The sequence below is a fragment of the Lemur catta genome, chromosome 6, assembly GCF_020740605.2.
Source record: "Lemur catta isolate mLemCat1 chromosome 6, mLemCat1.pri, whole genome shotgun sequence".
Lineage (NCBI taxonomy): Eukaryota > Metazoa > Chordata > Mammalia > Primates > Lemuridae > Lemur > Lemur catta.
Genome location: NC_059133.1, coordinates 58,275,195 through 58,302,708, shown reverse-complemented (window position 1 = coordinate 58,302,708; position 27,514 = coordinate 58,275,195). Strand labels below are relative to the sequence as shown.

The 27,514-nt window shown below is 43.0% G+C and overlaps 1 protein-coding gene across 1 annotated transcript; it reads right to left on the bottom strand.

Moving 5' to 3' along the window:
• Nucleotides 1–635: 635 nt before the first annotated feature.
• Nucleotides 636–20,775, bottom strand: FAM186B (family with sequence similarity 186 member B). The gene is given in 6 exon segments (XM_045555168.1): nt 636–809; nt 13,726–13,918; nt 14,455–16,123; nt 18,424–18,606; nt 19,568–19,793; nt 20,653–20,775. Coding segments are annotated over 6 exon segments (2,532 nt in total). The 5' UTR covers nt 20,740–20,775.
• Nucleotides 20,776–27,514: the final 6,739 nt, after the last annotated feature.

Sequence of the window (27,514 nt, the reverse complement as noted above, 5' to 3'; positions counted from 1 at the left end):
TTTTGAGCCTGGGAGTCACTTGGTGGGAGGGATCAGGCTCCTTTATATGGACAGGCCAATAGCAGGTGCCAGATTGATGCAGAGGGTGATAATGGTTGTAAGTGTTCAGTTGTGGGTCCTCAGAGTCTTTCAGTTGCGTAGTTTATTGTTTGGTTGGTTTTTGTTTTTGAGACAGAGTCTCACTCTGTTGCCTAGGCTAGAGTGCTGTGGCATCAGCCTAGCTCACAGCGACCTCAAACTCCTGGGCTCAAGCAATCCTCCTGCTTCAGTCTCGTGAGTAGCTGGAACTACAGGTGCATGCCATGATGCCCGGCTAATTTTTCTATTTTTAATAGAGATGGGGGTCTCGCTCTTGCTCAGAGTGGTCTGGAACTCCTGAGCTCAAGTGATCCTCCCACGTCAGCCTCTCAGAGTGCTAGGGTTACGGGTGTGAGCCACCATGCCCGTCCTGCTGGTATAGCTTAAAACACACTCGGTCAGGCTAGCCGACACATCACCACATGCACCCCACCTCTGGGTCAGTGTCTGGGTCAGAGGACAGACATCTTGTAACTTGTGGGGTGATCTTGGCCTGTCTGTGCCCTGGCCTTGCTGCCTGCCTCCCCACGCATCCCTCTGGCTCAGCTTCCCCGCACCTACCAGGCCATCTGCAAGGGCACACTTTCCCGGTGCTTGGATGGAAAGGGCTGCTTGCTGGTGGGGCCGCTGGGGCAAATGCGCTGGGGTAAGACTGGGGACGACTTGTACTTCCTTTGCTTTGGCAAGGTGACCACAGGGATGTTCAGGTGAACATTCCACTCCAGCTGGAGCTAGAGGAACCAGCAGAGAGGTATCAGGGAGAAGGAAGTTATCCCCTCTCTAGGATGGGAGGAGGCACTGACTGTTGGTGCCCCTGCTGGGCTCACAGCCGAGCAGAGAAGGTAAAGCCCAGGGAATCCCTCATTTACTCCATTTAGAAACCTCTAGGACCCCAGGGTATCAGATCTTTCCTAGAGATTCCTTGAACTCATATTTTCTGGGTTAGTTCCTGTTTTCTCCTTTGTTGTGAGGGATCTGGACAATGGGAAAACAGCAAGGAAGAAAACTAAAAGCAGCCAGACCAGCTAGAATTCACGAGAGTACATGCAGGATTCCTGGCATGGGGCCAGGTCGTGCCTGGCGTGCACTGGGTATCTTTGCATCCAGCCCCAGCCTTAGCACTGGGCAAGGAGCTGAGGGAACCCTCACAGCCACTCAAAAAATTGTCATATAGTCCCTTTCCTTTTCAACTCCAAACAAACTTAGCAAGTCAAGACACCTACAGGAGATCATCAGGACTGGTATAAGGTGTTATGAAATAGTTGTGATAAACCTCCACGGCCAAGGCCAACTCCCTAACGCCAGCACTTGCACTGAATGCCTCAGCAAGCTGTCTCCTGGTCTCAGGCCACTGCTGCTCAGGACTCAGGGGAGATGGCCCCTGGCCCAATCCTAGGGTACATCCCAGCAGGTTCTGACTCACTGCTCTGGGACTCTCCAGTCCCTAGGGACCCCGTGAGCGCCTGCTGCTTCTGTGCTGCCAGTAGCTAGGGAAAAAGTGGAGGAAACTAAAACCAGCCTTCTTTCTCCTAGCTTTCCTGAACCTCAGATCCGGAGCTGAGAGCTGCTTGTACCAAAGCTGTGAAGTTGCAAATGAAAGAGTCTAGCAAAGAAAGGTCAATACTCATGGCTAGTGCAGAGAGCTATTCCTGACGTATAAAAGATGGATGTGAATGTAAACCCAATGCTTGTAATAGGGACAAAATTATTAATATTCCCAAAGGATATGAATTCTTATTTGCTGGGTGAGTTCCTGTTTTTCCTTTGTTGTAGAGAATCTGGAAATGGGTAAAAAGCAATGAAAAATATTAAAAGATGTCAGAAGTGTGTGGGTATGTATGTGTATACATGTATATATATATGGGTTTTTTTTTGTATGTGTGTGTATATATATACACATACAAAATAAAGAGTAAAAAGAGGAGGAGATGGGAGTCTTTGACTCCATTATCCCCAAATTTTGGCTATTATCTTTTTGACCTTACAGGTTTTAATTTTTTAAAACTTTCTGTACTATTTTGGATCCATTTTAAGTGTCAGAAATTTCAAGGATTCCCATATGATAATAAGTTTACTCTTTATATATAAATAAATTTATGCTATATATATTATATATATACATTTTTTTAAATAAATAGAGACAAAGTCTTGCTATGTTGTCCAGGCTGGTCTTGAATTCCTGGGCTCAAGTGATCCTCCTGCCTCAGCCTCCCAAAGTATACGGGCATGAGCCAACACGCCATACCATACAGTTTTTATTTTTGGTGATTTAGTATATAGATAATTATTGTTATATACAGGAATCCATTGTCCCTCAGAAGTCTATGGCTCCTAGATTAGTAATCACTTTTCTAGACCAAGAGAAAAGGAAATTTGGGTCTCAGAGACAGTATTTGGGAGTTTAAAGAGGTTTTCTGGATATGGGAGAACAGGAGAGGACAGAAAAGATAAGAGAAAATAAGCATTACTATGGATTATTAATTGGACCCCTTTTAGTGATTTGAGTGACCCAGTTAAAGGTTGGGGTAACTTTTTAATTATTTTTGGTTGCTGAGCCTTATATCCCTGAATAGGATACAATGGCAAACTAGGTCACTTAGCATCTTGGGATTTATTTGGGGTGTACTTGACATATGAATGCTCAAATCAGATCTGTACATTTTGGATGATTACCTTCCTGAATACTGCGAAGGTAAAGTGGGTGGGTTTGAAAGAGTAAGATTTCTCCTAGTGTCAATTTCCAGGGGGAGGCCGGGCACGGTGGCTCATACCTGTAATCCTAGCACTCTGGGAGGCCGAGGTGGAAGGATTGCTGCTCGAGATCAGGAGTTCGAGACCAGCCTGAGCAAGAGCGAGACCCTGTCTCTACTAAAAATAGAAAGAAATGATCTGGACAGCTAAAAATATATATAGAAAAAAATTAGCTGGGCATGGTGGCACATGCCTGTAGTTGTTTGAGGTTGCTGTGAACTTGATGCCATGGCACTCTAGCCCGGGCAACAGAGCGAGACTCTGTGTCAAAAAAAAAAAAAATTCCAGGGGGAAAATATGAGTTCTTAGCAAGGACATGGAAAAGATGAGGATAGGCCCTAGGTATTTTGTTGGCCTAGACCAGTGGTTCTGAACCCATGGGCCATAGTCTCCTGAGGGGCAATGGATGTTTTTCAGAGGGCCCAAGAATGCAAGTACATACCAAAAATTGTACATGGAATAAATAAAAAGTAAAACTACTATCATATCAGAATCCTTGGAACTTTTAACATTAAAAATGGATCCTAATACTACAGGGACTTTTTTGGAAGGCATAAACTGGTGATAATGGAATAACAGGGCCTTGTTTATCTTCTGCCTTAAATAACTAGTATAAGCTAAACAAAATATATAAAACAATGATTTTAGACATTCAGGTAATAGGCAGTGCAAGTCAGTGATCCCTGAGAGAAAGGAAACAAATGAGTGTGTCCAGGCCATAGCATAGGGCTGGGAACCCAAACAGAGGCCTTGCGGTAGACTTGCTGAGTCAAAAAGACAGTGTTCAGAGTTCAAGGAAGCTAAGGTGACTAGAATTTGAAAAGCAGAGTAACAAAGAGAAGGAAACTATACCATAAAAAAGCGCCAAAGATCTGCAAAAGGGTCCCCTCAAGTCTGTAGGCATGGAAAGAAACTACCTACTAAGCTGAAGGAAGAACCACTGGGCAAGAACAGGCAGACCACTCCTCAGAGCTCACATATTGTTGGGAACAGTTTGTGTTCACATATTTAAAGTACTGAAAGAAAAAACTGTCTACTTAGAATTCTCGAACTCCTGACCTCAAGGGATCCTCCCGCCTCAGCCTCCCAGAGTGCTAGAATTACAGGCATGAGCCACCGCGCCCGGTCTGACTTAGAATTCTATATCCAGCAAAAATATCTTTCAAATCTATAAGCTAAATAAATACTTTTTCAGACATACCAAAGCTGAGAAAATTCATCACCAACAGATGAGCATTGTGAGAAATGTCAAAGGAAGTCCTTCAGGCAGAAAAAAAATGATACCAGATATAAATTTGGATCTGTACAAAAGAATAAGGAGCACTGGATATGTGGGTAAATATAAAAGATTGTTGGTTGTTTAAGGAAAAAGTCATAACAATGTACAGTCATCACTTGCTATCTGTGGGGGATTGGTTCCAGGACCTCTTACAAATACCAAAGTTTGATGATGCTCACTTCCCTTGTATAGGTGTAGTATTTGCTTATTACCTACCCACATCCTCCCTTATATTTTAAATCACCTCTAGATTATTTATAACACCTAATACAATGTAAATGGTATATGGTTGTTATTCTGTACCATTATAATGACAAGAAAAAAAAGTCTGTACATGTTCAGTACAGATGCTACCAACCAAATTTTTTTTCCAAATACTTTTCAACCTGAGATTGGTTAAATCCATGGGTGCAGAGCCCATGGATATGCAGGGCCAACTGTATTAGGGGATTTATAACATATATAGGGGCAAAATGTATGATAATAATAGGACAAAGGCCAGGAAGGGTGAAATGGATGTATATCATTGTAAGGTCCTTATACACCAAATGATATTATTTGAAAGTATGCCACGTTAAAAATTTATACTGTAAACCCTAGAGCAACCATTAAAAATAACAAAACAAAGAGGTGTAGCTAATATGCCAAGAGTGGAGATAAAATGAAGTTATTTTTAAAAACTCAATTACTCCAAAAGAAGGCAGGAAAAGAGAAAAAGGACCAAAGAATAGATGGGACAAATAGAAATGAAGAGCAAATTGTAGATTTAAACCCAACTATGTTGATAATCATATCAAATACAAATGATCTAAAATCTCCAAATAAAAGGTAAAGATTGATGATTGCATAAAAAAGCAAGACCCAATTATAAGATATCAATTAAAAACCCAATTTAAATATAGAGACATAGAGAGTTTAAAAGTAAAAGAAAGGAAAATGATATGCCATGAAAACACTAAATAAAAGAAAGCTGAAGTGACTGTATCAAAATACATATAAAAGTAAGGGATATAACTACGGATAAAGAGGGCCATTTCATAAAGATAAAAGACCGGATTTTCAAGAGTACATAAACGATCTTAGATGTGTATGCATCTAATTACAGAGCTTCAAAGTACTTGAAATACAAACATATAAAACTGAAATAAGTAGACATAAATGGAGAGCTATATAATGCTTATAAATTGAAAGAATAAATATTGTCAATATGTCATCTCTCTCAAAATTGATCTGTAGTTTCAATACAATCCCAGTAAAAATTCAAGCAGGCTTTTTTTATAGAGATTGACAAACTGATGGTAAAATTATATAGATTAGGACCAGGAACATCCAGAACATTTCTGACAAAGAAAAACAAAGTTGGGAAACTGACATCATCTGATTGCAAAACTTATTATGAAACTGGAGTTTTTTGGACAGTGTGGTATTGGCAGAAGTACAGACATACAGATCAAAGAAACAAAACAGATATTCTAGAAGGAGAACCACACATGGGTGGTCAATTGATTTTTTCCAAAGGTGCCAAGGCAATCCAGTAGGGAAAGAATAATTTTTTCAAAAAATGGCCAGGCACAGTGGTTCATGGCTGTAATCCTAGCACTTTGGGAGGCCAAGGTAGGAGGATCACTTGAGCCCAGGAGTTTGAGACCAGCCTGGGCAATAGTGAGGCCCCATCTCTACAAAAAAAAAAAAAGCCAGCTATGGTGGTGTGTGCCTATAGTCCCATCTACGCAGGAAGCTGAGGCAGGAGGACCACTTGAGCCCAAGCTATGATGATTCCATTGCACCCTGGCCCAGGCAACAGAGTAAGACCGTGTCTCAAAAATAAATAAATAAATAAAGTGCTGGAACAATTGGATATCCATATGCCAAAACACAAAAGACAAAAAACAAACAACCTCAACTCTTACTTCATACCATATGCAAAAATTAACTTCTAAGCCAGGCACCTTCAAGTGGCTCACGCCTGTAATCCTAGCACTCTGGGAGGCCGAGGCTGGTGGATCGTTTGAGCTCAGGAGTTCGAGACCAGCCTGAGCAAGAGTGAGACCCCCCCCCCATCTCCACTAAAAAAATAGAAAGAGATTAACTGGACAACTAAAAATATGTAGAAAAAAAATGAGCTGGGCATGGTGGCATGTGCCTGTAGTCCCAGCCACTCTGAAGGCTGAAGCAGGAGGATTGCTTGAGCCCAGGAGTTTGAGGTTGCTGTGAGCTAGGCTGGTGCCACGGCACTCTAGCCTGGGCAACAGAGTGAGATTCTGTCTCAAAAAAAAAAAAAAAAAAAGAATGAATGAATATCAAAAGCATTATACTAAGTGAAAGCATTATGCTCAATGAAGAACTCCATGATTTCATTTATGTGAAATTCTAGAAAAGGCAAAACTATAATTATAGAAAGCAGATCAGGGTTTTCTGGGAGTCAGGGCATGGAAGGAAGGAATTGATTGCAAAGAAACATAAGAAAACTTTAGGCAGGTGTTGAAAATGTTTTAAATCATTAGTGGAATGGTGGTTATACAGCTGTATGCATTTGTCAAATCCTCCAAATTGCACACTTAATATTGGTGAATTTTATCAAGTGTAAATTATACTTCGAGAAAGCTGACTCCCCTGCCCACAAGATAAAGGGCATAATCCCATAAGACCAAAGAGAGACAATAGCTAAAAATTTTGGATGCTGGACTCAAAAGGACTAATGGAAACTGGCTTAATAGACCTTAGAAAGCTGATTACTAAGCCAGTGGCAGGAAAAGCCCAGAAGCAACAAAGTTCTCAATGAAAAACTACCAAAAAACTCAGAAATTGCTGGCACCAGGTACCCCTGGAAGGGGGGGTAAAGATGAGACTAAAAAGAGATTGGATGAAAGCCTGTTTAGGAAGCAGCTGGATTCCCTGATCCTCCACCCACCCAGACAACTTTTCAGTCCTGACAGAAGATTAGAATTTTATCTTCTGGAAAGGGTAAAACATGTTCTCTGGCCTAGGGAACACTAGACAGAGTTGAGAGCAGAGGTAACATTTTCCTGAAAACAAGGGTATTAAGTGAAAGTTTACAATTGGGATGTTGAGGACCTCCCCTCCGAAACAAACAACTTTCCCTTCTTGGCTCCCGGCCAGGCAAACACCCACCATGCAAACAACTAGAAGCTTTTCCACCCGCAATTTGATAGTTGTAAAAGAAAAGATCCAAAGATAAGGACATTGGAGGCACCCCACTGAAGTAGCCTTGCCCCGTGTGGCAGCCAGCCTCCAAAACGGCCCCCAAGGATCCTCATCTCCTGGTATTCACTCCCTGTGTGGTCTCCTTCCAAACTGAATGAGGGCTGGTCTGTAGGACCTAGACAGTATGGCAGAGGTGATGGTGTGTGACTTCAAGGCTGGGTCATAAGGAGCACTGCAGCTTCCACCCTGGCTTGCATTACTTGCTGTGGGGGAAGCCAGCCACCATGTGTGAGCACACTCCAGGAACTCCAGGAACTCTGTAGAAAGGCCTGTGTGGAGAGGAACTGGGATCTTCTGCTGTCAATGAGCACTAACTTGCCAGCCATGTGACTGAGCCACCTTGGAAACAGATCTTCCTTCAGAAGATTGCAGCTCTGCTGGCATGTGACTGCAGCTCCGTCAGGGACCAAAAGCCAAAATCAAACAGCCATACTGCTCCCAAATTTCTGACCCACAGAAACTGTGAGACATAATATTTTTCTTTTTTTCTTATTTTTTTGTGGGGGGAGGCTGTGAGGAGGGGTGTTCAGTTGCCTTGTTTGTTTTTGTTGAGACTGAGTCTCACTCTGTCACCCTGGGTAGAGTACAGTAGTGTCATTGTAGCTCACTGCAACCTCCAACTCCTGGGCTCCAAGGATCCTTCTGCCTCAGCCTCCCGGGTAACTGAGACTACAGGCATGCGCTGCAATGCCCAGCTGGGTTTTTGTGTGTGTGTGTGTGTGTGTGTGTGTGTGTGTGTGTGTGTCTGTGTGTGTTTCCTTTTGTTGTGGTAGAGAGAGGGTCTCGCTCTTGCTTAGGCTGGTCTCGAACTCCTGAGCTCAAGCAATCCTGCCACTTTGGCCTCCCAGAGTGCTAGGATTACAAGCATGAGCCACCATGCCCAGCCAAGACATAATAAATTATTACTGCTATTGTAGCCACTGAGTTTTGGGGTGATATGCTATCCATCATATTAACTCAGGTTACCCTTAATGGAACCCACAGTTGACAAGTTCCCCCCCAACCACCAGACACACACTCAAAAAGCTTCCAATGAGCCTTTTAATCCCACCCTTAAATATGAGCAGAAATCCAGAGACCATTAAACACCTACAACAGTCTAAAAAGTCTAAAATAAAAGACTTGAAAAACAGCCCAAAACAATTGAAAAAGGCAACTTGGAGAATCCTGAGAGTGTGCAAGGATATGAAGACTTCCTAAAGCTATTTTTAACATTCCCAAAGTGGCAAGAGAAAATATGGTGTCCAAGAAATAAGAGACACTATTTTAAAAATCAGAGAACAAGAAAGAGTTTTTGTAAACTTAAAATAGGATAGCGGGGCCAGGTGTGGTGGCTCATGCCAGGTGGGAGGCTGAGATGGGAGGATTGCTTGAGGCCAGGAGTTTGAGACAAGCCTGGGCAACATAGCAAGGCCCCATTTCTACAAAAAAAATAGCTAGGTGTAGTGGTGCACACCTGTAGTCCCAGCTACTCAGGAGGCTGAGGTGGGAGGATCATGTGAACCCAAGAGTTCAAGGCTCCAGTGAGCAGTGATTGTGTCACTGCACTCCAGCCTGGGCAACAGGGTGAGACTCTGTCTCTGAAAATAAATAAATAAATAGGTAGATAGATAGGATAGCAGGAAAAAAAAACTCAATGAAAGGACTAAAAATAAAGTCAATGAACTATCTCAGAAAGTAGAGGGAAAATGAAAAGAACTGGGAAATAGCAGAGAAAAGAAAGTTGGATGATCTGTCCAGAAGTTCCAATATCTGAATAGCAGGAATTCTAAAAATGAAGGAGAAGAAGTCACTGAATGCACTGGTTCTCAAACATGTTGGTCTCAGGACCTTTTTGCACTCTTAAAAATTATTGAGGCCAAAGGGCTATCAATGTTTACTGTGTTAGATATTAAAACAGAAAAATTTTAGACATTTATTCATTCATTAAGAATCAATGATAAACCCATTATGTGTTAATATAAATAAAATATTCTTTAAGAAAAATAACTGTGTTTTCTAAACCAAAATACATTTAGTAAGAAGAGTGGGATTGTTTTATATTTTATGCAATTTATTTAATTCCTGGCTTACTGGAAGACAGCAGGAATTTCAGATCTGGCTTCTGCTTTCAATCTGTTGTGTTACACTGTTGTGTTTGAGGTATATGAAGGAAAGCCAGCCTCACCAGATATGTAGCTGGACAAGGGAGGAGTATTTTCATAGTCTTTTCAGATAATTGTGGATATTCTTCCTTTCAGATAATTGTGGATAATCTACCAGAACTCCACAAATGGCAGTTTTTTTTGTTTTGAGACAGAGTCTCACTCCATTGCCCAGGTTAGAGTGCCGTGCTGTCAGCCTAGCTCACAGTAACCTCAAACTCCTGAGTTCAAGCAATCCTCCTGCCTCAGCCTCCCGAGTAGCTGGGACTACAGGCATGCACCACCATGCCCGGCTAATTTTTTCTATATATTTTTAGTTATCCAGCTAATTTCTTTCTATTTTTTTTTTTTTTCAGTAGAGACAAGGTCTCGCTCTTGCTCAAGCTGGTCTCGAACTCCTGAGCTCAAACGATCTGCCCGCCTCAGCCTCCCAGAGTGCTAGGATTACAGGCATGAGCCACCGTGAAATGGCAGTTTCTTAAAGGTTAGTTACACTGTGGAACCTCAAATTGTATCAGTGAACATTTCATAGAGTTAGGCTAACATGTATTGGTCTATCTTGCAACTAGAATGAATTTTTACAAATGCATGATTTTGTAACATCATGCATTTGGTCACATGGAAGATGTTGAGTCATTAATATATGCAATTCATCCAAATGCTGACCATTTCATTATACAATTTTTTAAAAATCACATTTGTTAATATCACTAATTTTATCAGGGAAGACTTTAAATATTGAGAACGTGTCAAGCTCATGGTGGTGAATACAAGTTTTCCAAAATCCTAAATTTTCTCTTGGGAGCTAAAATTCTATCATTAATTAATAATACTGTCAGTTTATCTCTTACTTTTAAAAAATAAAGCTGCCTCACTCACTTTTGGGAAAATATCTGCCAAATACCATAGTTTGTCAGTCCCTTTTTCAAGTAAAAATGGTGCTCCATGAAAAAAGCAGCTAGTTTAGTTTGTAATCCACACAATTGCTTTTCCTCGAGATAGCCCCCATATGTTTATATGCAGCAGAAATGCTTTATGCATATTTCCCATGTTGTCACACAGAAACATTAAAAAGACATGTATTCAGGGGTTGAGATTAATGATTTTTACTGCTTTATCTAATATTCCCAAATAAAACATCTTATATTCCTAAGTGAAACTATCTTTTTTTTTAAATGAGTATGCAGTGGAAAAGAGCACAGAGACCACTAGAACAGTTTGATTCTCACTAGTGTGCCAGCAGTTTTACCTACTATTACTTTTGTTCCATCAGTGCAAATGTCAGCACAGTAAAAAAGGCAAGTCAAGTCTTCTTAGTATAAAAATAGTTTTAAAACTCAATAGCAAGAAAACATATAACCTGATTTAAAAATGGGCATAGGACCCAAATAGACATTTATCCAAAGAAGACATAAAAATGCCCAACAGGCATATGAAAAGGTGCTCAACATCACTTAATCATCAGGGAAATGCAGTTCAACACCACAATGAGATATCACCTCATACCTGTTAGGATAACTATTATCAAGAAGACAAGAGATAACAAGTGTTGGCAAGGGTGTGGAGAAAAGGGAACCCTTGTACATTGTTGGTAGGAAGGTAGATTAGTGCAGCCATTGTGGAAAACAGTAAGGAAGTTCCAAAAGAAATAAAAAATGGAATTGCTGTATGATCCAGCAATCCTCCTTCTGGGTATATACAAAGGAAATGAAATCACTGCTTCATAAAGATAACTAACTGCACTTCCATGTTCATTGCAGCATTATTCACAAAAGCAAAGATATGGAAACAACCTAGGCATCCATTAGTGAATGAATGGATTAAGAAACTGTGATGTACATCATGCGCTGTGTAATATTTTGCTAAACAATGGACTACATATATGACAGTGGTCCCATAAGATTATAATACCATATTTTTACTGTACCTTTTCTATGTTTAGTTATATTTAGATAAACAAATATTTACCATTGTGTTACAATTGCCTAAAATATTCAGAACAGTAACATGGTTTGTAGCCTAGGAACAATAGGCTATGTCATATAGCGTACATGTATAGTAAACTATACCACCTAGGTTTGTATAAGGACACTCTGTGGTGTTCACGCAATGACTAAATTACCTACCAAAGCATTTGTCAGAACATATGCCCGTTGTTAAGCGACGTACCACTGTATATACAATGGAATATCATTCAACCTTAAAAAACGAGATCCTGGCTGGGTGAGGTGGCTCATGCCTGTAATCCTAGCACTCTGGGAGGCCAAGGCGAGAGGATCACTTGAGGTCAGGAGTTCAAGACCAGCCTGAGCAAGAATGAGACCCTGTTTCTACAAGAAATAGAAAAATTAGCTGGGCATAGTACGTGCCTGCCTGGAATCCCAGCTACACAGGAGGCTGAGGCAGGACGATCGCTTGAGCCCTCCTGCCTCAGGAGGAGTGTGAGGTTGCAGTGAGCTATGATGCCACTACACTCTGGCTAGGGCAACAGAGCAAGACTGTCTCAAAAAAAAAAAAAAAGGAGATCCTACTATTTACCACAACATGGTTAGACCTGGAGGATATTATGCTAAGTGAAATAAGTCATGTGCAGAAAGAAAAATATTATATGATCTCACTTATATGTGGAATCTAAAAAGAAAAGTCAAATTTATATAGAGAGAAAATAAAACAGTTACCAGGTTGGGGGGAGGGAAAATGGAAAGATGATATAGGTCAAAGGATACAAAGTAGCAAATATGTAGAATGAACATGTCAAAAGATATAATGTATAAATGAAGATTATAGTTAATAGTATATTGTATTTAGAATTTTTGCCAAATGAGTAGATTATAGCTTCTTTTGCCACAGGGGAGATAAAAATGGGTAACTATGTGAGATGATGAATATGCTAATTTGTTTCACTATAGTAACCATTTTACTATGTATGTATCTTTTTTTTTCAAGAGACAAGATCTCGCTCTGTCACCCAGGCTACAGTGCAGTGTCATCATCATAGCTCACTGTAATCTCAAACCCCTGAGCTCAAGTGATCCTCCTGCCTCAGCCTCCCAAGTAGTTGGGACTACCGGCATGTGTCACCACATCTAGCTAATTTTTTTGTAGAAACGGGGTCTCACTATGTTGCCCAGGCTGGTCCCAAACTCCTGGCCTCAAGTATTCTCCTGCCTAAGCCTCCCAAAGTGCTGGGATTACAGACATGAGCCACCATATCTTATATCATGGTGTATACTTTAAATATACACAATAAATGTATTTAAAATAAATAAATAATAAAAATAGTTTTGACTTCCTAGATTCCCTGAAGAGGTCTAGATGATCCCCAGGGGTCAGCAGACCATACTTTGAAAATGGCTGATATAATGTATAATTTGAGAAAACATTCTAGAACTAAAGGATGTAAGTTTCCAACTTGAACTGGCAAACTAAATGCCCAATAAAGTGGATAAAAATAGGCCTATATCAGGCTTATAATTATGAAATTATGGAACAATGGAGACAGATTCTGTTAGCTCTCAGAGAGTAAAAATAGGCCAAACCCACAGGATCAGGACTCAGAATGACTTTGAACTCTCAACAGCAACATCAGTACCTAGAAGGCAGTAAACTGTACCTTCAAAATGGTGAGGGAAAATGGATTCTAACCTAGACTTCCACATTCAAGCAAGCTATCAATTAAGAGTGAGGGTGGATATTAAGTAAAGACATTTTCAGACAGCAGGGTCTCAACGGTTTAACCTCCATGCACCCTTTGTCAGAAAGTGTCTGGGGGAGGTACTCCACTAAAACAAGGAAGCGAACCAAGAAAGAAGAGACGGAATCTAGAAGGTGAAGGAGCTGGCCCAGGGGAGAAGCAGAGCAAGTGCCATGCAAGAGGGTGAAGATGACAGCTGTGCCCGTAGCGTGGGGAGCAACCAGACCTGACGGGAGCAGAGCAGAGAGAGCCACAGGGGAGGGAGAATCCCAGCACAAAGTCAGGGCTGCAGTGTCCAGCTACCCCCATGCTCCGGAATAATCTCTTCCATAGCTCTTTGTGAAGGATCCCTGTCTTGCTGTCCCCGTACTCACAGATGGGAAAGCTGTCCTCTCTCACACTCAGGCCACTTCCTGCCTTCACCTCTTCCTGGTTCAGATTCTTTAACCTGCCCTCTCATTTCCCATCTGTCCCCTGCCCCCAGTCACACCTCCCCATCCCCTCTGGCTGTGCTGACACACACCCCTCCCCCAGGCAGCAGGCTGGGGGCCCACCTTGGGGAACATGGTCACCATGCTGCTCAGGCACTCTCGGCGCTTCTCCTCCAGGCCCTTCTGCTTGTCGGTCCACGTCTGCAGCGTGCACTTCTGCAGGTGGTCGATGTTTTCCAGGAAGATGTAGAGGTTCTGGGCCTTGTAGGGAGCCCCTGTTTCTCGCATGATTTGTATGTGGTTGATCACTTCTTGTCTAGGAAGAGAGGAGAAGCAATTTAGGAAATAGGCCTCCTCCTCCTCCAAGTCTGTTAACCAGAGACGACTCTGTCTTCTGTAATTCCCGGAAGCAAGAATAGAAACAGAGGTTGGAGGTCGGGGGGAGCTGGGGAAAATAGGGCCCAGAAGAATGGGAGGTGGTATCAGGTGAGGAGCCTTGGGGCTGGGATGGAAACAGGAAGAGGAAAAAAGCAAGACAGGGGGAGCACATTATGTGGGTTATGGACCAGACAGTAGAAAGAGAGGAAGAAATAGGGCAGTGGCGTAGAGGAAAAGCCCACTAAGGGACAGCAACCTGTAAGTGTCCTACCTCCCCAATCTGCAGGGATTGCCCAGGGCCCTTAGGCCAGACATGCTTTGCTAGTCCCCTCCCTCAGGAGACCTTGCCCAGGCCTGGGGAGATTCTCCCCACCCCCTTTTGCCCTGCACTCCTTCTCTCCCACTGAGTTTTGGCTCTGTCCACATATTGAAGTGGGTGTGGGTTTGTGCCAGGTAGGTGCAGGAAGGACCTACCGGAGGCTCTGGAAGCATCTGTGGAGGATGTATTTATGGCACAGGTACTGCAGCCGGAATGTGTTCAGCTCCATGGTGGTGGTGGTGAGGTCTAACGCCTTGCTGCGCAGGTAGTGGGGCAGCCCTAACTCAGACTTCTCACTCAGGAGCTGTAGATTCTTCCTCTGGGCCTCCATGTCCATGTGGTACATCTTCTCCTTAGCAGTTGCGGGGGATATCTGCAAAGAGGGCTTGGTCACTCTTCGGATGGATGTCCCAGTGATGGGAAAGGAGGCAGATTTCTTGGGTTTTGTGGGAACGCGGTGGGCCTGTTGTTTATGGGTAAATCCAATTGAACTCATGGGTCTCTGATTTCCTAGGGCAGGCTGCTGGGTATTAGGGGACCTGGGCAAGTGTGGCCTCCTAATTTGGTGAGCAGATTGGGCCCGGGTTCGAGGGGGCACTAGCAATGGTTCTGCCTTCTCTAAGTCCCGCCTTTGAATGGTGTGTGTGAAGATCATCCTCTCCATGTTGTCCTTTGGCTGTTCCAGTTCTCTCCGTGGGCTCTCTTGCTCCTTTTCTGGCTGGCCAAATCTGTGCCGCCGCTGCCTGGCTGCATCCTCCATCTCCCACTGCTGCAGCTTCTCCTGGTGCTCCTCCTCCAGCAGGGCCCACTTCTTCTGCCGCGGCAGCCACATCTCCTCCTCCTCCAGCCACTGCTGCCTCTGCTTCTCCCAGCTGCGTTCCTCCTCCCAGTGCTCCGCTTGGCTCTGCGAGGGCACCTTCCTGGAGTTCTCTAGAGACAACTGCTTCCTAAAATGGGAATTGATTTGGAGTCCTTCCTTCTCCTGGAAGTAGTCCTCCTGGTCTTTGTCTTTGTGGCCTGAGCTTTCTGCCACTAGTCTTTCGCATTTTTTAGGAAACCTGTGATCTGCAGAGGGTAACAACACAGGCTCAAGGCTTTCACCGCCCTTGCTGCTGAACACATCTGCGATCCTCGAGTGCGTGGTCATGGTGGAAAGTGGCTGATGTGCTGAAGGTGTGGCACCACTGTCCCAAGCCATGGCCAAAGGACTTGGGGAAACTGGTGAAAAGAACTGCTTCTCCTCCTCGGGCTCTTGTTGGGTTTCCTCCATGACTGTTTCTTTTTTGGGGAGAGTGTCTTTCTCAGGGGGGCCTGGAGAGTCAACAAGAACCATGGTGAGGTCTTCTGCTTGACTCCAATCAGTCTGAGCCTTCTTCAGCTGGAACTCTAAGGCATCCTTTATCAGGAGAAGGTCATGGTACTTTCCCCCTAGAATTTCTACCTGCTTTAGTAGAGCATCCCTCTTGCTTTCAAGGGCTTGAATGGACTTCTGGAAGTGCAGCCTCTGGCTGCTTAACGCTTTGGTCATCTCTGTTTGCAGGTGCTTATATTTGGTCTCCAGGCTCCTGTTCTCCTTGTGCTGAAGAATCAAGGCCTTGCTAAGGTTCTCCACCATGGTGGACATGTACCTGATGGCTCTGACCTCCCCCTTGTTGAACATGTTAGAGTCTATGAGCTCCTGCAACATGGACTTCACCTCGAAGACCTTAGTGCAGGTGTTGTGATTTTCCTGGAGCATCTGCTCTGGACTTGGTGGCTGAGGGTAAGGTATAGATTTTTGTGGACTTTTTTCCTGCCAGCCCTACCAGAAGGTACATTTGGACACTGGGAGAGGTGGAGAGAAAAAAGGCAATAAATTCTCATGAGTCCCAAGGATTACACTGATTCTCCAGACCCTGCTTGGCCAAAATTCCCTTGTAACCCTCTTAGGGATTTGGCAAGAATAAGGCACTGGGAAGCCAAGCACAGGGGCTCACGCCTGTAATCCCAGCTACTCAGGAGACTGAGGCAGGAGGATCACTTGCACCCAGGAGCTGGAGGCTGCAGTGAGCTGTGATCATGTCACTGTACTCCAACAGAGTGAGACCCCATCTCTTAAAAAAACGGAATAAGGTGTTAGAGCTGTATGTGGGGCCAGGGGAGATGTTGTCATGAGGGACCTCTGCTGGTGGGCTCAGATCTTGCCCAGAGCTTACCCACAGGGTCTGCCAGCTCCACAGCACCTGCAGAGCCCAGAGAGGCCTGGAACAGTCAATCCAGTTCAACTCAATTCAACACACTCCTGATCCTCCATATCCCCCTGGAGTAGTGTTATTTTTCTAAACATCTACCTCTCAGCCCCAATATCTGTGTTTGGCTTCCTTCTGCCAACTACCCAAACCCTTAAGCCCACCTGGGAAGCTTCATTTCCCTTCCCTGTTACCACTGGACTGTGCTTGTAGAGAATTTATCATATGGTCCTGCAATTGTTCACGTTTTATTTCATTTTATTCACATCTTATGAATGATGTCTTTTTCTGTTTTGGGGAATCACAAACTCCTCTGAAACTCTGATGAAATCAGTGGACCTTCTCTCCAGGAAAATGCACTAAACACAGCTTGTGCATGCCGTGCTCAAGTCCATGGACAGACCTCAGTTCCTCCAAGGCTGGATCATGGTAATAGTTATACCCCCTGTGCCTGCTATATGTAGGGCTGGTGGAGTGATTGTCTTGGAGTGTCCATTCATTAGCCTGTTCAGTAAACATCCCTTATGGAAAAAACAGTGGCTAACTTTGGATGAGGGGATATAGGAAATGTGGACAAGTAAGTGACACTGAAATTCAGCTAGCATCTCTAGTACTCCACGGGGAGCCCATGTGGCCTAGTTGTTCAGAGCTTGGATTCTGGAATCAGATAACCTGGGTTTGAATCCCATTTTTCCCACTTGCCTGAGCCAAGTTTCCTAACTTCTCAGTGCCTTAGTTTCCTAATCTGAAAAATGGGGATAATCATAGCATCTACTTCATAAAACTTAATTAGATTATATATGTTTAATGCCAAGGACAGCACTAGGTACCTAGTAAGTGCTTGATAAATAATCCCTAAAAAAAATAAATAAGACACAATCTATGCCCTTCAGGAGCTTAGAATCTAGCAAGGAAATTAGTCAAGTATACAAATAACTATATTTCAAGACATAGTGTGATAAAATTGTAGGAGATTGTTTCCTCATCCACTTTTCCCTGCCTTCCCCCTCCCCCTAACTATCAACCTTACTTGACTGATAATAAACCTGACCATGAGAATCAATGGTAAATGCCAATGTTAGCTGTTATTTATTAAGCCCTGAGCATGTTCCCAGCATGGTGTCAGACGCCTCACACTGTGTGGAAGCCTCCCCACAACCCTGCAGGTAGGCAGTATCCTCCTTTTTTTATACATGAGGAAACAGAGGCTTAGAGAGATGAAGTAACTTGCCCAAAGCCAGCAATTGGCAGAGATAAGATTCTAACTCAAGCCTGTCTGACTCCAAAGCCCATGTTCTTGAGTAAGATTAAGAAGCTAGAAAACCTAAGTGTGGGACCTAGCTTTGCCACTAGTTTTCTTTGTGGCTCCTTCCCTTCTCTGAGCTTCCATGTTCTCATCTACAAAATGCAGAAATTTGATAATCTCATGTCCCTTCCAGTGTTGATGGGATGTCAAGGCTCAGCCACGCTGCGGACTGGCCATCTCTGGGGCAGCCATAATCAGGATGGCTCTAGAAGGGCCTCTGGCTGAGCCTCCCCAAACTGCCTGACCCTGCAGCTGGGTTTGAAGCGAAGAAAGGATGTTCCTCAGGATCTAACTACAAATGCCAGCCTTCCTGCCTTCTTGCCTTGTTCCTCAGAACCCTCTTGAGGCCGCAGCTCTAGAGAACACCCCCCAGGGACCTGTTTCCACATCACACCTACCTCCAAGGACTCTCAGTGCTCAGCCCGCGTTCAACACCCCAGCCCCTTGCCATTGCCCATCCAGCTCAAATAAAGCTTCTATAGGGAAGAAGGTCAGAAGGACCCCTAAGAGACCCACCCTGTGGCTTCTCCCATGAGATGGCACCCACTCATCCCCACCCAGCTCCCCGCCCAGGTGCTCTTGGAACCTACTTTGTGCCCTTTTCTTTTGTTCTTCAATAAGAGTAGAGCAAAGGGAAATGAGTGACTTGATGCCTCCTTTGGTGGCAATGAGGGAGAGAGGTAACACTTTCTCTATCCCCTCAATCCATTCATCCAGGGCTTCTTCTTCCTCTTCACTCCTCCTGTTCCTGATCTCATAGGTCAGACTGTCACCTGGAGAAGGAGTGAGAGTGCAGACTGAGAACAGTCTGTCCTCCAGGGAGTCCCACGCAGCCCTATAGCACAGGGGTCAGATTGGTTTCACCTCTTACTAGCTATGTCACCCTTAGTCAAGTCACTTATTCCCCTGATCCTGAGTTTCCTTCCCAATAAAAGGGTTGGGTGAAGATTAAATGAGATAATATATACGAAATAATTAACATGAGGCCTGCCATGTAGAAATACACAATAGACATTAAATAGTATTGTATTATACAGCCAGGGAGGTGTCTGGCTTGTTATTGTTCTATGCCCATTGTCTGGTCCAATAGCTGAACAATTAAATGAATTAACTGGAGTTAACTCTCTTAGTTCTTGAGGTCAGCTGAAGGATCACTGAACTGAGAGCTCTCAGAGGGCAGGGCGATGTGGGAGGCAGGGCATATCCCTATACCATTTTCTTGCAACATTGGAGCATCCAGCACACCTCACAGCACACAGGTCCTGTGATGTGATGACTCTGACCTGAATGAGGGTAGCACCTGGCCTCAGGGCTGAATGTAGCTGGTCCACACCCAAACAGCTGTACCCATTGTATACAGCTGGCATCAGTGCCCACGCAGTAAGGGTCACTCAGTACTTTGACTATCACACTTGGGGTCCTCTCTAAAATAGCTAGTGTGGGTTTGAATTTAGTTTCTATGCTGCTAAAAAAAATGAGATGTTTTAATGGACCCATGACTTAGGCTTCATCATGTATTCAGTTAATGTCATGATCTGGTACATTCTGGATGTGCTGTGACGTGAGTGGTGGATGTGTCATGGGGGAAAGGGTATTGCAACATGTCCTTTGCTCTCCCTGTGCCCACCAGCAAACGCTGACCTAGGCAGAGAAAGGAGAAGACTAAGCAAGCTGGGACCAGCGTCTTAGGGGGAGGGAACCACTGTCAGGACTGTGCCCAAGCTGCAGACTCACCCCAGTCACCCAGCCAGTGGAGAATTTCATACAGGTGCTTGTCTTTAATCTTAGCATCTTTGGAGAAGGAGGCAATTTTCTCCAGCAAGATGAATCTCTTCTTACCCTTCTGCTCTGTCTGGTGAGATTTTGTCTTTTCTTTTAAATCATATCCTAATTCTTCCTGGAAACGGTTGATGACACAATTGACATTGCCCAAGATGTCTGAAAGCTGGGTAGAAATATCCTATATGGGAGACGGCAGATTGTAGCATTTACGGCTGTGGGCTTGAGTCAGATGTCATGTGCAGTATGACCTTAGACAGGCCACTTACCTCTTTGGGTCTTAGTTTTCTTATTTTTAAAGTGGGAATCATTATACCTATGTCCCAGGGTTTGTGTAAAGGTTAAATAAATTAATATTTGTAAAGTGTTTAGAATAGTACCTGGCACATAAAAATGTTAGCTCTTATTATAATTTTGATTATTAAGAAGGTCAGGAAGGGACAGAATACTAAAAATCCACCGTGCACATTTCTTTAGAATTTCAGAACTTGCTGGGGATTTCTGGATGTCTGTCCTCGTGAGGATCCAGAGGCAACAGAAAACTGGAAAAACGAGGCCCAAGAAACCCTCAGATCAGAGGCTCAAGTAAAAAATGCTCTAGAGCCTTGCAGTGCACAGTGATTCCAGCCTCCGGCCATTTCCCCAACCCCCATGAACTTCCAGCGCTCAGCTTGGGGGATTCTGGAGGGTTATCAACAACAGACCCTGAATCAGGAAATATGGGCCTTTCCTCCTGTCCTCCTTGGACTTACCATTATGTGCCCCAGGGCTATCCTGGAGCTTCCAGTGCCCTTCCCTGCAGTCTGCTCCCTTCCTGGTCCCAGCCCTTGCCTCAGGGGGGTGGTTGATTTTAGCTTACCCTGCAGAGGCCAAGTCTAGGAGATGGATATTTTGTAGTAATCTGTCTGGAAACCCAGATTGCTAAGTATCCCAGGACCCCCTGAGGAACCAGAGCTGGAATCTTACTCAAACCTGGGATCAGTCCCCAACCTCCACATCAGACCCCAATAGAAGGGTGATTCCTTCATCTCAGGGGCTACCTCTTGAGCCCGAGTTAGCTGGGCAGCCTCAATCCTTGAGATGATGGCTTTCACTGGGGCAGGAGTCACCAACTGTGGGGGAGTCATCCTTCTCCATTTTGAATCACTCTTTCAGTCATAAGATGTCCTGTGTCTCTGATCCACAGGACTGCACACATAATGTTGACTGCTTTGGAGGTTTAGGGCCCCAGCGTGGTTCCTGGGTACCCTCTGTCTAGCTACAGATCCTCTGGTAACTGCCAACCCTGGGTTCCAACTGACCTTTTCCCCAGTGATGTCATCAATTTGATTAGAGGAATTAGAAGATTAGACTCGCTGTTATCTATCTGCCTGGTTATCTAACTTTTTATCTATTACCTAATTATATTTACTTGACCTGCTGCTTTTTAAAAAATATTAAATGAAGCCAAGGCAGGAGGATCACTTGAGGCCAGGAGTTTGAGACCAGTCTGGGCAACATAATAAGACCTCATCTCTATAAAAAATTTAAATATTAGCCAGGTGTGGTGGTAAACACCTATGGTCCCAGCTACTCGGGAGGCTGAGGCAGGAGGATTGCTTGAACCCAGGAGTTTGAGGTTGCAGTGAGCTATGATCATTCCACTGCACTCCTGTCTCAAAAAAAAAAAAGAAAAAAATAGGGATATGCTGCTTAATCAGTGCTTAGAGGAAAAAACTAGAAAAGGAAGCACAGAGAAACCCAAAATAAGCAGGAAGGCAATAATAAGGGTAAGAATAGAAACCAATAACATAGAAAACAAACAAACAAAAATAGAAAAAAAATCAATGTGACCAAAACCTGGTGTTTTGAAAGGACTAATAAAATTGATAACATTCTAGCCATATTTACCAGTAACAAAAGAGAGAAGACACATATTACCAATGACATGAATAAGAGAAGGGACATCACTACAGAGTCTATGGTGGGAATAATATGAGGGAGTATTATGAAAAAACTTTATGCCAATAAAGTTGGTAAATTAGACGAAAAGGACACATTCTTTGGAAGACACAATATATTACTGCTCACTAAGGAAAGAAGAAACCTGAATAGCCCTATATCTACTAAAGAAATTGGGCTTATAATGAAAAAACCCTTCCCTAAAAGAAAACTCTAGCCCCAGATGGCTTAATTGGTGAATTCTGCTGTTGGAGTTCAGAAAATAATACCTCAAACTGAAGGCCTCAGAGGCATTCTTTTTTTTTTTTTTTTTTTTTGAGACAGAGTCTCGCTGTGTTGCCCGGGCTAGAGTGAGTGCCGTGGCGTCAGCCTAGCTCACAGCAACCTCAAACTCCTGGGCTTAAGTGATCCTACTGCCTCAGCCTCCCGAGTAGCTGGGACTACAGGCATGCACCACCATGCCCGGCTAATTTTTTTCTGTATATATATTTTAGTTGGCCAGATAATTTCTTTCTATTTTTAGTAGAGATGGGGTCTCACTCTTGCTGAGGCTGGTCTCGAGCTCCTGACCTCGAGCAATCCACCCGCCTCAGCCTCCCAGAGTGCTAGGATTACAGGCATGAGCCACCAGGCCTGGCCCCAGAGGCATTCTTAAAAGCAAAAGTTTTTCTCTGCTCTCCTGCCCTCCTGTCTCTCAGTCCCATTCTTTCATGAGGCTAGCCATAGAAACTAGAATCCCTCTTCCCCAAGGTGGGTCATAGAAACCAGAACCTCTTTTCCCCAAAACCAGCCATACAACCTAAAAATATTCCTCTAACTTTCTTCTCCACCTTTCTGTGTAAAAACTGGCCATAAAGAAATTATGTGACCTACACTATTTGACTGTAGGTCATAAGACCCCCATTCCAGAGAGGGCCCTGCCCCATAGCCAGCAGGAAGGAATGCAGCTCAGAGAGGCCAAGAAGAATCTAAACAGTTAGACCTTACTGGCCTATACACTCAATCTATTAGCATTAGATCATACCGTTTTTGTCCAATCATATTTCTGCATGGCTGTCCATACTTTGTTAGACCTAAACATAGAAATGGATAATTTTTCCTGTATCTTTGGGTCTTCATTCTGAAGGCTCCCATGTATATACATTAAATAAGTTTGTATGCCTTTTCTCCAATTAATCTGCCTTTTTGAAGTTGATTTTCCAGCAAACCTAAATAATACAATTCTGTAAAAACTCTTTCAGAAAATTGAATAGTAAGGAACACTTCTCAAATGAAATTAGCATTACCTTGATATCGAAACTAGATGAAAACATTGTAAGAAAAAAGTACTACAGACCAATGTCACTTACAAATATAGACATAAAAGAAAATGAATTGAAAGCCACTGATGACTGGAAAAAAGTTATTTGCAAACATATATTTGATAAAGGACTTTTATCCAGAAAGAACTATTACAATTCAACAATAAGACAATCCAGTTTTTGAAATAGGTAAAAGATTCAAATACACATGTCACTAAAGAAGATATACAAATGGGCCGGGTGTAGTGGCTCATGCCTGTAATCCTAGCATTCTGGGAGGCCGAGGCAGGAAGATTGCTTGAGCTCAGGAGTTTGACACCAGCCTGAGCAAGAGCAAGACCCCCATCTCTACTAGAAATAGAAAAATTTAGCCGGGCATTGTGGTGCACACCTGTAGTCCCAGCTACTCGGAGGCTGAAGCAGGAGGAAGGCTTGAGCCCAGGAGTTTGAGGTTGCTGTGAACTATGATGACGTCATGGTAGTCTACCAGGCAAGAGAGAGTGAGACTCTGTCTCAAAAAAAAAAAAAGAAAATATACAAATGGTAAATAAGCACATAAAAAGACTCTCAACATCATTAGTCACTGCATTAGGGAAATGAAAGTTAAAACCACAAGGAGATATCAACTCTGATAAGTATGAGTCAGATGATAAAAAGCATGACAGTACCGAGCGTTGTGGAGGATGTTGGGTAAGTGAAACTCTCATACAGTATATTGCTGGTGGGAATGTAAAATAATACAGCCACTTTGGAAAAGCGTTTCACAGTTTTTTTAAGTTATATAAATACCATATAGCCCAGCAATCCAACTCTAAAGTATTTAGTTTTTATTTTTAAAATATATGTCCATACAAACACCTATACACAAATATTCATAAGTGGCTCTATTTGTAATAGCCCAAGCCCAAACCTGTGAACAACCCAAACCTAACAGTGCATCAATTGGTGGATGGATAAGCAAAGTGTAGTATGTCCATGCAATGAAATACAGTACTTCACATTAAAAAGAAATGAACTACTGACACATGCGACATGGATAATCTCAAAAGCATTATTTTAAGTGAAAGAAGCCAGACACAAACTCCTACAAACTGTATGATTCCACTTAGATGAAATTCTAGGAAGGCAAAATGATAGTGACAGAAAGCAGATCAGTAGATTCCAGAAGCCAGATGAGGGGGCAGGAGACTGACTGCAAAAGGGCACAAAGAAGGTTTTTGAGTAAAGGAAATAACTATGATGATGGTCACATGACTGCATACATTTGTGAGAATACATTGTAATGCACATTTAAAATTGTTGAATTCTATTATATGTAAATTATACCCCAATAAAGCTGATTTTTTAAAATGCAATGTTTTGTAATGTCCAAGACTGTGGAGGGATTGTGGGCAAATATTAATAGTACAAGGGTCTGGAAGTTAGTCGGGAGGGTATTGGAGGGTGTAAGGAAATAACTCTTCCTCTTTTCTCAGTGGTAAGTCTCTTCTATTTTCATGCCCTTTTCCCCTGGGGCTGGGATGATCCTCCTTCCAGACTTTAGTACTTCTACACCCCTCGCCCATTGCCGGCTACAACACCTTCACCACAGTTTGAAGGCCACACTCAGGTGGTCACTAGCCCAGGAAAGATGTTTACAAACTTTTTAAAAAAGCAGCCAACCCCCTTTTCCAAGCAAAGCTTTATGCAGAACCTTATTATCTAACACAAATAAATACAATATTTTATTAGTGTATATTTGCATTATAAGTTTAACTTCATGACATCTTTGTGTTATAAAGCCATTTAATGTCAACAAGCCTGTTTTGATGAACCCAGAAATTTGATATTCATGTATATATTTTTCAACTATTTTAAAAATGTATTAAGGATTAAATTAAAATATACTTAAGGATTCTGGGTGAAAGTGATAGCTTGAACACAAGCATCTAAATTTGCTCTACTGGAAACCCACTAAAACTAAAGCAAAGGGATTCTTAAAGGCGTAAATCCACAAAGATAGGGAAACAGGAGAGAAGACAAGAAAAATAGTTTAGGAAGCAGGAGACCAGATGGATGAGTGGTTACTGACTTATACTGGGGAACAATAGATCCTAGGGCAGCAGCAGGACAACCATATGGCTAAGGGAGCTGGTTATGCCAGACTAGAGATAGGCAGTCTTCTCTGTATGACAACCCTGAGAAGGAAGACCTAAGGATGCTGACATCAGAGGTTCCCAGCCAGATCACTATGCAAAGAAGCTGATGACTGACAAGCCCATCCATGTACCTGAACAGAGAACAAATGACTCCAATCAGCTTTTTGGTGACCCATCTGTAAGTGTAAGTAGACAACCAATGATTGTAAGACCTCCAAGAAAAGAATCTAACATGGAAGACAGACTGAAACAGCAGAAAAAGAAATTTGGAGCAGAGATACATACAAAGAGAAGAAAAATAACAAAACTATCAGTAATAGCTTCTGAGATAAGCTATTGCAACCCTGAAACAAAATAGGATGGTATGAAAAGGAGTATTCAGAGAATAAAAATGAAATAAAAGCAATAAAAATCGTTAAAATATTGAAAAACTCAGTAGAAGAATGGGAAGATAAAGTTGAGGAAATCTTCCAGAAAACAAAGTAAAAGAGATAGAAAGTTGGAGAGAAAAATAAGAAATTAGAAGGACCAGGCTAACAGTTTCATCATCCAAATCATAGGAGTTCCAAAAAGAAAGAATACAGAAAATAGAAGGGAAGAAATCATCCATAGGATGATTCAAAATTATTCCCCAGAAGTGAGGGGCACTGAGTGCCCAGCACAACAGAAGAAAATAGCCTCTCACCAAGACATATTACTGAAAATTCAGAACCAAAGAAGTTCAGAGAGGGGAAAAGTCACTTACAAAGGATAAGGAATTAAAAGGCTTCAGACTTCTCAACAGCAATAATGGGAGCTCGAAGGCAATATAGCAGCACCTTCATAATTCTGAAGGAATTCAATACCCAACCAGACAACCAATCTAAGGGTAGGGTGGAAAAATGACATTGGCAAACATGCAAAGTTCCTCAACAATTTACCTTCCCCTTTCTCAGGAAGCTTCTGGAAGATGGTCTCCTTCGAAAACAGGGAGTAAATCAAGAAAGACATGTAATATGGTAAACAAAAGATGCAACAAAAGAGAAAGGCAAGAAAATGCTTAGGAGACTGAGAAAGGAGGTGTCAAGTTGCCAGATGTGCAGCAAGGTTAAGGGATATACACTCAGATTGGGGCAGTTCAGAGGCTCCAGCAGAGGTGTCTTCAAGAGGATGAAGTGGACAGAATTATTTGCTGTATCTAGGTATTCTGAGAAGGGATTTAGGTAACTGGGGGGAGAGTTTGAGGTAGTTTGTGATGGATATACATAAAACTAAACAAATGAAAAACAAGATAATTATTTCCAGGAAAAATAAAAAATTTGTTCAGAGGCCGGGCGCGGTGGCTCACGCCTGTAATCCTAGCACTCTGGGAGGCCGAGGCGGGTGGATTGCTCGAGGTCAGGAGTTCGAGACCAGCCTGAGCAAGAGCGAGACCCCGTCTCTACTAAAAAATAGAAAGAAATTATCTGGCCAACTAAAATATATATACAAAAAATTAGCCGGGCATGGTGGCGCATGCCTGTAGTCCCAGCTACTCAGGAGGCTGAGGCAGTAGGATTGCTTAAGCCCAGGAGTTTGAGGTTGCTGTGAGCTAGGCTGACGCCATGGCACTCACTCTAGCCAGGGCAACAAAGCGACACTCTGTCTCAAAAAAAAAAAAAAATTTGTTCAGGAAAGGAAGCATAATCAAAGTTTTCTACCTGACTCACCTGTGAATAACATATGTAGTCACAGTGTTACAGGAATTGAAAATTGAACAAAAATTATTATAGAATTAAGTTTGCCAGATGGAAGATAGAAATGATGTATAAGTGGTGGGGAAAGGGAGAGGGAAAAGAGCTAAATCCTCAGATCTGCCCCTACTATTCGTGAGGGTGGGGGCCACACTACAAATGGAGACTCAAATACTAAATATTTTTCACTGTTACAAATTAAGCTAACAAACTGTTAAACTCCTAACTTTACAAAAATATACCTTTGTAAGAACCTGGAAGGCCAGGTTCTAAATTAGAACTTTTGGACTCTCTAGAGGTCTACGCTAAAAAAATGATAGCCTCCAGCCCTTTGTTCTGGCCTGACCCCCTTCCCTCCTGCCCTTGGTTGTGTCCTGCAGTGAAAGAGTCTCTTACAGGGTCCTGTGGACAACCCAGCTTATGCTCATGCCTCTCTCTGCAAATAGCTGCCCCTGGCTACCCCCACCCCCTCAGGCCTAGGGATGCCCACACCATCAGTAAGGTCTGCCTGGGGAGGAGAGATCCAAGGAAGAAGCTGGTGCAGACCCAGGAAGCAAGCTGGGCAAGGAATTCCAGGGACCCAAGTATTCAGAATGTTAGGCAGGGACCAAATCTTCAGGTGGCAGATACAGGACAGGAGGGAGGTTCCTAGGGGTGGAGAAGCCAGAGAAGGGACCGCAGGAAAACACAGCTAACAACCACAAAGAGCAGGAACTTGAGGTTTTGAGGCATGTACACCTGTGGAGCTGCAACTTTGCTATAAGAACATCTGTCAATCATGTATATCAATCATCTGGTAACAACCCACCC